The 15679-nt window shown below is 43.8% G+C and overlaps 1 protein-coding gene across 1 annotated transcript in view; it reads right to left on the minus strand.

Moving 5' to 3' along the window:
- The window catches only part of LOC118832733 (vascular endothelial growth factor receptor kdr-like), a 201196-nt gene that overhangs the window by 125586 nt on the left and 59931 nt on the right, over positions 1–15679 (minus strand). Inside the window, exon 2 of the mRNA XM_036740068.1 lies at positions 7387–7486. Within this exon, the coding sequence (XP_036595963.1) occupies positions 7387–7486 (100 nt within the window). The remainder of the gene's footprint in view (positions 1–7386; positions 7487–15679) is intronic.

Raw genomic sequence — 15679 nt, forward strand, 5'->3', positions numbered from 1 at the left:
CATGAAGAATGCTCAAAGGCCATCTTGTCCAACCCCTTCATTTTACAGATGAGGAAATGGAGGAAGACAAATAAGTGACTTTAAAGAATGCTAGGGAAGATGGCAGAGAAAAGGCAGGAACTCTCCTGAGCTCTCCCAAATTCCCCTTGAAATAACGTCAAATAACGCCTCAAAACAAATTCTGGAGTGGCAGAACCCACAAAAGGACAGCAAGAAAAAAATTTCAGTCCAAGATGGCAGGAAGGTTGACAGGAAAGGTCTGTCACACTGAAAAGAGAGAGAAGCACAGTCCAGTGAAGGCCCCACCAGCACAGATAGGGCCCCAGCACACCGGGAGCTGGCCTCAGGAGTTACTAAATCAGCAGCAGCAGTGTCTGGACCTCTCAGAGCACAGAAAGTAAGGAGGTCACACAACCAGTCAGGAGGAGATTAAAGGGATCTCTTTGCTGGCACTGAGGCAGGACTCTCTGTTGCTTCAAACCTACACTCAGATCTGGGTCACAGCCACAGGTAGCAGTCCCAGGTCAAGGAGAAGCACTAACACACTAGAGCTTGTGGCCACAGTGGAGTGGGTACCCTCTTCACAGGGCAGAAAAGAGAGCTTGTGGTCGATTGCAGACCAGAGCACAGGCCAAGAGAATAGCAAACCCTTCTCCTTAGATTATACTACCTTGGAAGAACTGAAAACTTACAGGTCTCTAGAAGTATCTCTGAAAATAGCTGCACAAAACCCCTAGAGCTTGGGACAGTGCTCCCTCTACCCCCAAAGCGGAACCCCACTCTAGCAAAGAGTTAAAAGTGAAGAAATAGGCTAGGAAAATAAGCAGACAACAGAAAAAAATTCTGACCATAGAAATTTATTCTGGTGACTAGAAAGATCAAAACACACACTGAGAGGTAGACAACAAAGTCAAAACTGCTACATCCAAAGCTTCAAAGAAAAATATGAATTGGTCTCAAGCCATGGAGGAACTCAAAAAAGATTTTAAAAATCAAGTAAGAGAGGTAGAGGAAAACATGGGGAGAGAAATGAGAGTGATACAAGAAAATCATGAAAAAAAGAGTCAACAGCTGGATAAAGACAGCACAAAAAAATATGGAAGAAAATAACACCTCAAAAAAACAGAAACAGACCAAATGGTAAAAAAGGTACAAAAATTCAGTGAGGAGAAGAATGCCTCGAAAAGTAGAATCAGCCAAATGGAAAAAGATATACAAAACTGAGGAGAAGAAAAGGGGGAAAGATATACAAAACCGAAAAGAAGACCTCCTTAAAATGCAGAATTGGCCAAATTGAAAAAGTGGTACAAAAGCTCATTGAAGAAAATAATTCCTTAAGAATTAGAATTTGGCAAATAGACTAATGACTTTATGAGAATGAAGAAACAATAAAACAAAATCAAAAGAACAAAAAAATAGAAGAAATTGTTAAATATCTCATTGGAAAAACAACTGACCTGGAAAATAGATTGAAAAGAAATAATTTTAAAAGTACTGAAATTTAATTTTAATAAATATTTAATAAATTACCTGAAAGCCAAGACCAGAAAAAGAGCCTAGACATCATCTTTCAAGAAATTATCAAGGAAAACTGCCATGGTATTCTAAAACCAGAGGGTAAAATAGAAATTCAAAGAATCCACCTATTACCTCCTAAAAGAGATACCCAAATGAAAATTCCCAGGAATATTATAGCCAAATTTCAGAGCTCCCAGGTAATAGAGAAAATACTGCAAGCAGCCAGAAAGAAACAATTCAAGTATTGTGGAATCACAGTCAAAATAACACAAGATTTAGCAGCTTCTACATTAAAGGATCAGAGAACTTGAAATATGATATTCTGGGGGGCAGAGGCGCTAAAATCACAACCAAGAATTAACTACCCAGCAAAATTGAGTATAATCTTCCTTTGGGGGAAAAATGGGTATTCAACGAAATAGAGGAGTTCCAAGCATTCCTGATGAAAAGACCAGAGCTGAATAGAAAATGTGACTTTCAAATACAAGACTCAAGAGAAACATAAAAAGGTAAATAGGAAAAGGAAATGATAAGGGATTCAATAAGTTTACAATTTATATTTCTACATGGGAAGATGGTACTTGTAACTCATAAGCACTTTCTCATTATTAGGACAGTTAGGAGTATACGTAGAAAAGGTGTGGGTGTGAGTTGAATATGATAGGGTGATATCTAAAAAAAATGCTAGAGTATATGATTCAACGCAGAACTAAGCATCCCTCCTCTGACATTTACTGCATAATCTTGGACAGATCACTACCCCTCCTTAGGCTTCAGTTCCCTCTTCTGACATTTTACAGTGTTATACACCTATGACTCAACCTGGCAAGTGGTGGAGGTTAGGGAATTCCATCTCTTCCAGAAATCTCATCTGGCCCAGAAAGCTTATTGATAAGCCCTGTTTACAAGCCAAGAACAGGGACAGGGAGACCTGGGATCACCCAATTTTGATCTAGAACCAAGCTTGGTAGTCATTAGTCCCATCTCTCATTTTTTTTTTTTTACATCTGAGATAGTGACCTAGTGAGAAAATTCTCCCATGATGCTTCATTGTGACAGGGAGGGGACCCTGAGTCCTAGAAGGCCATCCCAGGGGAGCATAAGTTCTGTTTGGGCCTACCAGTCTGGATCAATAGGCTGCAATGATGGTCTCTAGGACAGGCACAATGCCTCCCAAACCAGACAAAGCTATGGAAAGACCTCCCAGAGCTATCCACATTATGAAGAGATGTTAACACAGAACTTCCAGAAAGGAAAAGCAGAACAACTGATTACAAAATGAAACATTCGGCTGGTCAGATGCATGTCAAAAACAAAATAACAACAACAAAATGACCCAACAGTGTGCCGAGTAAGCCTGGCTGTTGTCAGTAGAATGTCTTCAACCACTCTGGGCTATCTGTTTTCCATGCCCTAGGGCAGTGGTTTCCAACCCTCATGGATTGATGCCCACCTTTTATACCCAAAAAACTGTCATCCCATGCACATGCTTTGCATAAAACAATTTGCACAAGTCATTCTCTTAAACTGAATTTTATTCCAATAAAATTAAGGACTTTACAATTTTATATCACAGAAAGTTTAATGCCCAATAAAAAGAACACGATTGCCACAAATATTTATTAATTAAAAAATCTTTACAATTTTCATATTTATGACTTATAAAAGCATGATGTCATGGACAGAGAGCCAGGAAGCCCTGGATTCAAGTCCCTCCTCTGACACATACTGGCTGTGTGACCCTGGGTAAGTCACTTAACCTCTGAGAGCTCCAGGCAGCTCTCTATGTTGCAGAGAGGTTGGCAACTTTCCTTGGTAAGGGAGTTTTCTCATCTAGAAGTTCTCTATGCCAGTGAAATCACAGGCCTGGTCCAGTCTCTTATCCCTACCCCTAACTTAGAAGAATAATACCATAATTCCAATCTTATTAACATGCTGGGTGGGCTTGATTTTTGGCTCCTTGTTTCTCAAAGCATGTCATCATTGATGCTGTTGATCCTCATGATTCTTCTTCCACCATGTCTCGGGGGCCAATATTTTGGCTCTACCAGCTGGAGCAGAAGGCCCATTTCACACTAATAACAATAGTAAGAATCGCGTTGCTTTGCTTTGCTAAAACCTAAGAGAATCCCCAAATTCAAGACTCTTGCATTCGGTAATTGTGGTGTTTTGCTCGTTGTCGGCTGAAACAAATCTCCCTCTTGTTGCCTTTGAGCTGAATTTGGCTTTCGTAGATAAGAAGTGAGTGTATTAAGGCTGGAGTTGTATTCCATGATATCCCATCATGCTAAGCCCCCAGGAGTTTTCCTCCTGGGACCCCCACTCGCACCCTCTTTGGAAAACTCTACACAAGGGTGTGACAGGATTGGCAGCAAGCAAAGAAGAACCGAGGAGAGAGCAGCCCCCAACTAAGACCATGTAGAAGCTGCCAAAGCCCCCAGCTGTCTCTCGCCTTCAGTTTGGCCTCCTCCAGCTGTCTAAAGAGGCCTGAGCTGGGCCATTTTCATACCTGGAGGCAATGGTTATCTTTAGCCAATCCATGAGGCCAAATGTGGCCCAGGTCAGATCTTGAAGCCTTCCCTGATCCGTGCCCCCTTCCTAACTACCTTGGACGTACTACCTTGTATCTACTTATGTTCAGACATTTCAGTTGTGTGACTCTTCATGACCCCATTTGGGGTTTTCTGGGCAGAGATACTAGAGCGGTTTGCCATTTCCTCCTCAAGCTCATTTTACAGATGAGGAAACTGAGGTAGAGTGAAGTGACTTGCCCGGAGTCACACAACTAGTAAGTGTCTGAAGTTAGATTTAAACTCAGGTCCTCCTGACTCCAGGGCTGACACTCTATCCTTTTTATCACCTAGCTGCCCCTTAGATTTATTATATATATGTGTGTATGTATACATACACCACACACACACACACACACACACACACACACACACACCCCACACTACTATAGGTACTTATTGTCTCCCCTGTTAGGATGTAAGTAACCTTTCTGAGGGTAGAGATTGGTTCATTCTTTTTCTTTGTTGCCCCACATAGCAGGCGCTATTGAATAAATCCTTGTGTGCTGGTTGACTGATTGATCTTGAACGTGTCTGTTGAGTTGAGAGCCAAGATCAAGTTCTAGTTCGGAGTGATCTGGTCCAACCTCTTCATTTGACAGTGATGTGACCAAAATCCTCCATCTGGGCACTGGCAGAGGTGGGGCTCAAGCCCAAGTCTTCCTCTGCCCTTGTTGGCATGATTACTGGCATGCCTGGAGGTGAGCCAGGCAGCAGAAGTAGCACCATGGCCTGGGTAAGGTCATACTCACTTTCAGAGCCACTCACCCATTGGCACTGAGTACGTGGCAGGCCAGCCTAGTAAGAAAGCCAAGCTAGGCAGCTTTAGTCCATTCATCCCAAAGCAGATACAGGAATCAGCTGGCAGCTCATGCCCATTGATGGTCATGCCTCCTTGGACTTGGGCTCCTTCACCCTCTGGTATTACTCAAAGTTCTTCTTGACTTAGTAGGGCCCCATCACCTGGGGGGCAACAGTTAACAGACAGATTGCCTTGGGAAAGCAGTGCTTGTGCCAGGGGCCAGGCCTGGGGCTGAGGGCACGGATTCAGAACCAGATTGCCACATCTGCTGGGTTCCCTGGAGAATGAGGTCTTATTGTGGAACCCCAATAGTTGCAGCTTCATAAGCTCTGAATTCTAGAGCTGGAAGGAGCCTCAGAGGCTGTCCAGGCCAACTCTTCATTTGACACAGGGGGTAACTGAGGCCCAGAAGGGGAGGTGACTCCAAGGTCACAAAGTAAGGATCACACTTACTAGAGTGGTGGAGCTGGGATTTGAACCCAGGTCTTGACTCCAGCTCCAGTGTGACACATTGTCAGGATTAGAGGTCCTTGCTGAGCTGTCTTGTGGTACCTGTGGCCTATGGGTCCATGGGTCATTAGATGACTGAGAATCCCTTTTCCCACCCCACCACTTCCTGAAGAGTTAGTAATAAGAGAAAGGGGGGATGCAGCTGCCAGAGACACTTCTCCTGAACCCACAGCCTTAGCCTCTTCTCTGGGCTTCTCCAAAGGTACAGGTGAAGGAGAGAGCCAGGAGGAGGAGGAAGAGGAGGAGGAGGAGGAGGAAGAGGAGGAGGAGGAGGAGGAAGAGGAGGAGGAGGAAGAGGAGGAGGAAGAGGAGGAGGAGGAAGAGGAGGAGGAGGAAGAGGAGGAGGAGGAAGAGGAGGAGGAAGAGGAGGAGGAAGAGGAGGAGGAGGAGGAGGAGCAGGAGGAGGAGCAGGAGGAGGAGCAGGAGGAGGAGCAGGAGGAGGAGCAGGAGGAGGAGCAGGAGGAGGAGGAAGAGGGAAAGAAGGAACAAAGAGAAAAGAGGACTGGAAGGCACTGGATAAGAAAGAGCCAATAAGCTGGCAAAGCAGCCCTGAAATACTTTTTTTAAATTAAATAAATAAATCCAAATAAATAGATAAATGAGTAAATAAATAAATAAAAGATAATCTTTAAAAAAGAGTTAACTCATTCTCTATCTCCTTGCCCCCACAATGAGGAGTTGCTGCCATCAGGACAACTTTGTGCCTCCCCATGTCCCCTTGTCCAGTGAGGCCTTCAGAGGTTGGGGAAGGAGCGCTGCCAGAAAGCCCCCAGACAATGCTGGGGCCCAGGCAGCCCAGCTTCTGTCACCCTAGAGGGAGAATGTACCAGGCTGGCATGCAAGCTCACACGGGTTTGAACGGTGTCCCTCCCTGGGACATATGGGCCAAGGAACATTCTCTGGCAATTCTGGGCATCAACCAGAGGGTCCGTTCAAAGGGATGGTTAGCAAAGCATTCATTCAGTCCTTCATTAAATACATCTCATAGGATCAGAGTATGACAGATTAAATCGAAGAGCCTGGGCTTTTGATGGAGTCTGGGTGAAAACTCAGCCTTGCAATAGGATAATACCACCAGTCTTAGTAGTCTTAGAGGCCAGCTATTCTGACAGTGATGGAAACTGAGATGTGGGGAAAGGGAGTAAGAGACACAAGATCACAAATAGAATCAAAGATCAAAGGCTGGAAGGGACCCAAATGTCCAACCCCTCATTTTACAGGGAAGGAAACTGAGGCCCAGGAAGGAGAAGGGACTTGCTGTAGTGGCAACCGAGCTGCCATACCCAGGATGGCTAGGAAAGACTCCTCAAAAAGGAGTTAACAATCCTACTTTTAATTGCATTCACTAGTACAGGGGAAAGGTCAGTACCCTGAACTTCAGAGAAAGTACAAGCAGAGAAAATAGCATAAAGACCAACAGACAAGGCTCTGACTGCCTGAACCAAAGCAATATTGCTATACACTTTACATACACCACTGGATCGAGAGAGCCCTTAAATCTGAGCAGTCAGGGGTCTGAACGGTGCAGCTACTCAGAATTTTGACCAGGGAATCAAAAGGTCCTTCTGATAAGCGAGCCCCCAAAACAAAATACCAACTCAGAGTATATATACACTTTTGGCTAATAGGCTCAGAGCCAGAAGGCATCACAACTCTCCACTGCCTAATTAGAAATTAGCAAAAGGTGTGAAAGCCTTCTTGGAGGCAAGTTTCCCCTAAGCAAGCTTCTCTTAATGGGCTCCATGTGAGGCCTGTTACTGGGTAAGGAAGATCTTATACCCCATTAAACCTTACATGCTGAAAGTCACACAAGCAGTATCAGAACTGACTCCCTGACTCCAAAGGCAGCCCTCAATCCACCAGTGGCAGGAGAGAAACAATCAAAGCTTCTTTATGATAGCTATGATAGTAGTTCTGAGGTCAGTCTGAAGGAGACTACGGAACCCCCACACCCTCTAGCTTGACCCTCAACTTTGTTATCCTTACCTGCAAGTCACATCAAATGGGGAACCGGCTGGGATCACCACTTGGTCCCCCAAGAAGCTCAGTCTGGGCTTTATCAGGGTCTCTTCATTGTTGGCAAGACCTGGACCAAGACAAGAAGGGAATTTATTGTTATTATCAATCTTTATAAGACAGATCAACATTTCATTGCAGATCCATGCATCATTTCATTAAAGACACCTAATAAATGTTTATTGACTGATTGGCTGAATTGTGCTCTCCAGGAAAGTAGGATCCGGACCTGAAACGGACCTTAGAAACCCTTTGAGCCAAGGCCCTAATTTTACAGAAAAGGAAACTGAGGTCAGGGGTAGAAAGTGATGCACCCAAAGCCACACATAGGATCACTGATCTAGAGACTATCTGAGTCATTTTACAGAGAAGGAAACTGAGGCCTACAGTCTTCTTGCCTAAGATCACATAGCTTGGAAATTTCAGAACTGGAATTCAAGCCCTAAATCTAGAGCTCCCATCATTGCGCAGACAGGTCTTATCTGAACTTTGTTTCAGAAAAAGGAAGAATCAGTTTGACAAACATTTATTAAATGGCTACTATGTACTGGGCCCTGGAAGAACCCCAAAAGTCACTGCTAAACTCAAGGCTTCTTACAAAGGACCATAAAATGTGAGGCTGGAAGGGGTCTCAGAGAACACTCCCTCTATGTCTGCCCCTCAACTAACTGCAGGGATCTCAGGAAAGCCCTATCTTCTTTGAGCTTCTGGCTCCTGGGTCAGCCCTCTGGGGCCAAAGCTTTGGCCTGGCTCTCATGGCTCCTCCACAGAACTGCTCTGTAGATACCTGAAGACAGCTGCCATGTATGTGCCCTTCACTGCTCCATCCCCCATCTCCAACCAAGTCTTCTCTTCTCCAGGCTAAAAATACCAGGTTCACAGGCCCCTAGATCTAGAGCTTGAACAATCCACAGAAGCTAGCTAGGCCAAAATCCTCATTTTATAGAGGAAAAATCTAAGGCCCAGGGATGGGAAATGACTCACTCAGAGTCACACATAGGATCACCAACCTCACAGACAATCTAGTTGCCCCCTCCCTTATTTTATAGATGAGAAAGTGAGGCTCAGGTAAGAGAAAGGACTTGCCCAAGGTCACATGGCGAGCAAGTGATGGATGTGGGATTTGAATCCAGGCCCTCTGACTCTAAGTCCATTGATTCTTCAGCTGTACTATGTTGCATTTTTTTTAGTCCTGATTCCATGGTAAAGAGTCCACCTACTATGGCCCTGGGGAAGTCACTTCATTTCCCTGGGACTCAGTTTCCTAATATGCGAAATGGGCAGCAGCCCCTATAAAGTAAGTAATGCAAGGAAAGATCTTTGTAAACATCAAAGTGCTAGAGAAATGTGGCATTGTTGAAACGAACCGGAAAAAAAAAATCACCCAAGCATTTGGCTCCCAGGGGTGGGATGTCAAATTGCCTATCATTTACATTTTATCTGCACCATCAAAGTGCAGAGCTGTTCTGCAGGCCTCGATGCTTCCTGGTTCCAGCTCTTGATCAGAGCTCACAGGACCCTCGGGTTAAGGGGCCCATCTCTGGTGGAGGCTGGGTGAGTCAAGTGAGAGACCCACCCATCCTTATGCCAGGCAGGGCCAGGCAAACCGGCCTGAGCAGGGCCTACAGTCTTGGCCCTGGGCCCACGACCCAGAAGCTGTCACCTATTCTTCCCCAACTGAGGAAAGCATTGAAGGAATCTCCTGCACCCCCCAGACCCTTGTCTTGTCATTCTGGGCATTTCAACCCTCTTTGTGGTACGATGGAAGCAGGGCCAGATTTAGAGGCAGAGCATTTGGGGATGAGTTCCACCTCGGCCACTTACTTGCTATGGGTGAGTTACTTCAACCCTTAGGAAACTGTAAACTGAGGGACAATGGGCCACAGTATCTTAAAGGCCCATTGCAGCTTGGACATTCTATATTCTCAGGCTCATCTTAGTCTTACTATGATATGGGCTTATGGACACACACAACCATATTTTCCCCATAGTGCCAGAGTCCGTGGGTATAATGATGCTATGTTCCAAGGAATTTCTTCCTCTAAGATAGGCTGAATGTTCCTAGTAGGGGCTCTTTCCAAGTATTAGGACATGATGTAAGTTACAAGGCCCAGAGGTCAGCCAGTCCAACCCATCCTCTCTTGCTCACTTCCCTATTTCTGTTGAGGACCCTGCCATCCTTCCCATAATCCAGATTCCTCTAGTAAACAAGCTAGCAAATAGTTGGTATTGCTTGAAGATACTGATCTGGAACTCCTGGGAGTGGCTTCTGCTTTTAACTCTCTGAGCCTGTGGTAGAGAGTAAGCACCAGCAGCTCCAGGCAGGTATCCCTTCAGACTGGGTGCTCAATAGGATGGCAGTGTGTGGTCTATGTGGGAGAGCATGAAGAAATCCCCCTGGACTGGTGAAGGCTTCCTGAAAGATGTGGGATTTGATTTGACTTCTGAAGGATGGGTAGGGTTTGAAGGGATGGAGAGTATTTTTCCTGGATAATCATCATAATCATGATCATAATAACCACAAGGTGGATGGAATGCTGAACTGGATTCAGGGATTTGAGTTTGAATCTTGTCTCAGACACTTACTAGTTGTGTTCAACTCAGGGCAAATCACTTAACTCCTGCTTGCCTTGGTTCTTTCAGCTGTAAAATTGGGATCATCAAAGCACTACCTCCCAGGGGTTCTGTGAGGATCCAATGAGGTGATACTTGTAAAGTGCTCCCCAAACCTTCAAATACTATAGAAATATAATCTATTATTATTATTATCACTTTTATTTACTACTTTATGGTTTGCAAAGTACTTTACAAGTATTATCTCATTTGATCCTCACCAAAACCTTGGGAGAAAAGTGCTCTTTTGATCCCTATTTTACAATTCAGGAAACTGAGGCAGACAGCAGTTAAGTGATTTGCCCAAGGTCACATAGCTAGTGTCTGAGCCAGGATTCAAACTTAAGTCTTCCTGATTCCACCTAGAGATCATACAAGAAGTAACAGCCAGAATTTGAACAAAGATTTGCCCTCTGACTCCAAATCTTACTTTCTTTCCATTAGACCACACTGTCTCTCAACAAATAGATCCCACTAGTATTCCCACATACAGAAAAGGACAAAAATATTAGTCCCTGACCTTGAGGAGTTTACATTCTAATGGGGAGGGGAACACCTAAATAAATGTGTCCATACAAGATATATACAGAGTAGATGGCAAGTAATCTTACAGGGAAAGGAGAAGTGGGGGAGGTCTTCTTTATTGCAAATGATTAACAGCCATAACAAAAATAATTGCTCCAAATCACTAATACAAAGAGAAAGATAAAGCAAAAAAAACCCAGAGGATTCATCTCACACCTGAAAAATGGCAAAGATGACAAAAGATGGGAATAGTCAATGTTGGAGAGGATGTGGAAAAACAGGCACACCGATGTATTGTTGGTGCGGCTGGGAATTGGTCCAAGCACTTTGGAATTACACTGAAAAAATGACCCAGGGATGCCATTGGTAGGCATATACTACAAGGCGGGGAGGAAACAAAATATCCACCACCACATACACCAAAATATTCAGAAAAAAATCCACTTTCTATGGTAGCAAAGGACTGGAAATAAAGTGGATGCTCATCATTTGGAGAACAGCTAAACAAAATGTGATCCATGGAGGTAATGGAATATTTCTGTGTTGTAAGAAATGATACACATGAAAACATGAGAAGCCTAGAGAGATGTATATGAACTGATGCACAGCAAAGTAAGCAGAGTCCAAGAAACAATATACAAAAGGACCACAACAATGTAAATGAGAACAATGAAATAAAACAGGATGCTGAGTAATGATAACAACTAAAGTCAGCCTGGGAGAAAGGATGAGGAAATGCCCCTCTCTCCCTATTTTTACAGAGGTAGGGAACTGTGCACTTATATAGTATTGTAAAATTTGGTTGATAAATTGGTTAGTTTGCTAAATTGCTTCTTTTCTCTTTCTTTTTTAACCTTTGTTAAAAAAGGTGACTTACTGGGGAAAGGAAGAGAAGGGAAAGGGATATATTTGGTAATGGTGATGTTAAAAAAGAGGGTATCACTTTAAAACAATTAGAACTGTCCAAAAGTGGAATGGATTGCCTCAGCAGGTAAGGAGTTCCCCATCCTAGGAAGTTTTGAGGAGAGACTGAATGACTACTTTTCAAGTATGTCATAGAGAGAATATCTGCTCCATTAAGAATTGGACTAGATGTGGAGATAAAAACAGACCTGTTCCTGACCTCAAGAAACTCACATTCTACTGGAGAATGGGCTGGTAGCTAGATAATCTCTAAAGTCCCTTACAATTCTGAGAATTTGTGACTCAATGAGGAGGAATAACATCGGAGGAGACAGGAAGTACGGTAGAGAAAACAGTATTGAGTTCTCAGAGACTGTGGCCATTTTAAAAATTGATTTTATTTATATATATATATATATATATATATATATATATATATATATACACATATATATATAAAATTTTTTAAATTGACAAACACTTCTTCTTCTCTCCCTCCTAACCCTACCCCATTGAGAAAAAAGAACAAGCTAAACCCCTATAACAAATATTTAGAGTCAGGCAAAACCAACTCCTGAATTGGCCATGCTCAAAAATATATCTCTCATTCTCTATCCTCAGTCCTCTGGAATCATGGTTGGTCACTGCATGGATCAGAGTTCTTAATTCTTTCCAAAATATTTATCTTTGCAATGGTGCTAACTTGTAAATTTTTCTCCTGGTTCTACTTGCCTCATTTTATATCAGTTCATACAAGTCTTCCAAGGTTTCTCTGAAACTGTCCATTTCATCATTTTCTTACAGCAGAGTAATATTCTATTACAGTCATAATATAATCATTTGTTCAGCTATTCCCCAATTGATGATACCACTTAGTTTCCAGTTCTTTGACACAACAAAAACAGCTCCTATAATTATTTTTGTCTGAGTCTTTTTCCTCTTACTTTGATCTCTTTGAGGTATATGATTAATAGTGATGTCAGTTGGTATGCTTAGTTTAGAGATTTCTTTTGTCCACAATTCCAAACTGATTTCCAGAAAGGCTGCACCAATTCACAGCTCCTAAGAGTACATCAATGTGCCTGTTTTCCCACAGCCTCTCCAACATTCGTCATTTTCCTTTTTTGTCATCTTTGCCAATCTAATGGGTGTGTGAGATGTGATCCCAGAGTTGCTTTAATTTGAATTTATATAATTTTTAGTGATTTGGGGCATTTTTCCACATGGCTATTAATATTCTGGATCCCTTCCTTTGAAAATTGCCTGTTCACATCATTTGGCCATTTATCAGTTGAAGAAGACTAATTATTTTTATTACACTTTATAAAAGTTGGATCATCAAAAGCATTCCAATTATCCCAAGCAGCTGTCCAAGGACACAAGAGTCCATCTCTTAGGCATAAAGATTTTCCCCAAAATGCTGAATGGCTGAAAATCATGGAACACCATGATACTGGAAGAATCACAATTGTAAGCGCCCCAGGGGGAAAGATGCAGGACGGATCAACGCGGACCACCGCCAATTACCGAGGATGCTTTGTACGTGAGAAACGATATAAAAGATGTCACCAAGGATATGAAATGATGGGAAAAAGGAGCTGAGCAGGTCATGTGATAGAAGTGTGGATGCCAAATCTCTTTAGAACTATACAAACATCCAGGAAACATTTCAAGTCTCAAAGCAATCAATGCCTCTGGCACACAGGGTGGATGCTTCAAGGAAGAGTTCCAGAAAGACAAAAATGAGACAGGATGAGAGTAAATAGAGGGACTGTGATCTGAACAGCCCAAAGTACAGCTACAACATGGAAGAGGTGTGTGAGTAATCATCAAGAGCTACAAAGAACTTTCCTCACAACCCCTCAGGGATAGAGGAAGGCAATGCAAGGATCATTCTCCCATTTTTTAAAGATGACAAAGAAAAGTGACTTGGCACGGTGCACTCAGCCAGGAGGATCAGAGTTAGGAGTCAAACGTTGGTCTCCTGACTCTGAAGTCCAGAGCTAAAGCCTCTGACCTCACGACCTCCAAGGCCTTCAGGAAACTGGGAAACAGTGGAAGATAATCATCTGCCAGGCCTGTGCCTGTCTTGCCCAATGCTGAAGGGGCACGTTTTTCAGCAGCCTCACAAAATGTTTGTGCAAGGAAGAGGATTCATCAGTGCTGGTGTTTATGTTCCTTAAATGCCAGTTTTCGGGAGCCTTTGCTTTGGCTGATGGGAGATGCATCCGCTACAAGGTCTGGGCTTGGGGTAGGTGGAGAGAGGAAGGAAAGGATGATTGCAGACTTGGTAGGATCAAGAGCTGGAAGGCCCCTGAAAGATCATCTAATCTAATCCTCTAATTTTAAAGATGGGGAAACCAAGACCCCGGGAACTAGGTAACTTGCCTCCCAGAAATTATCTCAGAGGCCATGAAGTTCAACCTCCTCATTTGACAGGGAAGGAAACTGAGGCTCAGAAAGAACAAGTAGCTTGCCCAAGACTGCATAGCTTGTAAGGGGCAGGTTTTGTAGCTAGGAAGCATTCCTCCAGGGCAGGCAAAGGGCCAGAGGAAGGCCACAGGGGAAGAAATAGGCCCGAGGCAGGAGCCTTGGGGGGGGGGGGCAGTGACCTATTCCCCCACTTAACCGCCCCCTCCCCGTGTTTCTTTTCTCATTTGAAGGTTTCCTAGTGTACTGTCCTGTTGCCCCAAGCTTTTGTTTTTCTTTGAGGTGGCCTAGGATGGCCCCAGGAAATGGGCTCACAGATGGCTCTCTTCACAATTCTGGGAGTATGGGAGGGAACAGATTACTTTGCTCATTTTACACTTGAGGAAACTGGGGTTCTGAGAAAGGAAATCACTTGCCCAGGGTCATGTAACAAGTAGGCATTAGGTACTTATTGGTTAGTATCTTGGCTCTAAGAACAGGCCTCATCTCACCCCACGTTTTGAATTATGTTAAAATTACCAGTTTGTGTAACCCTGAGAAAGTCCCTTAACTTCTGAGACTCAGTTTTCTCATCTGCAAGATGGGGGATTTGGACTCACTGGCCTCTAAGCCCCCTCTCTAGCTCTGAATCTGTGATCAGAAACCTGGAGAGGGGAAAGATACAATAGTAGAACTTCTCTTGAACACCTGCCCTGGAAAAGAAGAAGCAAATTGATGGGCTAAGTGCAGGGGAACTGGGTCCAGACAAGCTGCAAGGCAAGGTTCAGAGGGCTTCGCAGAAAGAAGCTTTGGCCTGCAACTAAGCGATGCCCCAGGAGCTTAGATGGAAAGGATTCTGTTACTATAGTAACTGAAGAGCTCAGAAACAACTTCACCAGGACTGAGTGTAGGGGGAGGAGAGAGGAGGAAGGAACTGGGGGCAATTGGAGAGGCCTGCTCCCCTGTCTGCCTATGGGCAAGCCAAAGTGAGAGATGAGACCCAACCCCAGTAACAGCTAGGGAGCTGGCCTCAGAATCAGCAAAACCTGCCTTCTGATCCTGGCTGGGTGACCCTGTGAAAGTCCTCTAACCTGTCATAGCCCTCTTCAAGGCTAGAATTTGGAGGGCAGGTGCTGAGATGCACTGAGAAAGGAAGCTTCCTTTCCTGGAGTGCCCCAGAGCAATGGAAGCACAAAGCCAATCCAAAACACAGGTACCGTAATAAAGTATATAGAAGTGTGAGTGATTAGTATGTCACTTCCTTCATACCACACCCCAGATGGATAATTAATGCAAGCCTTCTAGGCCCCATGTTACAGAGGAAGAAACTGAGGCTTGAGGCAGGAAGTTGGGCCCCAGGCCATTGTATGTGACTTTGTAGCACAGATTATAAACAGGATTTCGGGGTGATAGAAGGGACATTGAACTTGAGTTTGGGACTCTTGGCCAAATTTTCCACATCCTGTATGTAGCACGATCTAAGCAAAAGAAAACTTGTTAGATGAAGGTGAGGGATTGTGGCTAATTAGTTGTTACTAATAAATTGAAAAGAAACCCAAGGGCACGAGGTGGGGGGGGGCAGGGAGGGAGGGAAGAAGAGTAGGTGCTAAGGAGCTGGTTTAGAATATGTGTCTTGCTGCTGGTGATTCATAAGATGGAGAATGTTAGGTGAGCTGGAAAGAAACTTACAACAGAGCATTGTACCTGGACAGGCCCTTAGAACATTGTTGTTATCATTATTATTAATTTTTGCATAATTATTTATTCTGTTCTTTTTTATTTTTGGAGGGGGGAGGCAAGGCAATTGGGGTTA

This window comes from Trichosurus vulpecula, chromosome X (genome assembly GCF_011100635.1).
Source record: "Trichosurus vulpecula isolate mTriVul1 chromosome X, mTriVul1.pri, whole genome shotgun sequence".
NCBI lineage: Eukaryota > Metazoa > Chordata > Mammalia > Diprotodontia > Phalangeridae > Trichosurus > Trichosurus vulpecula.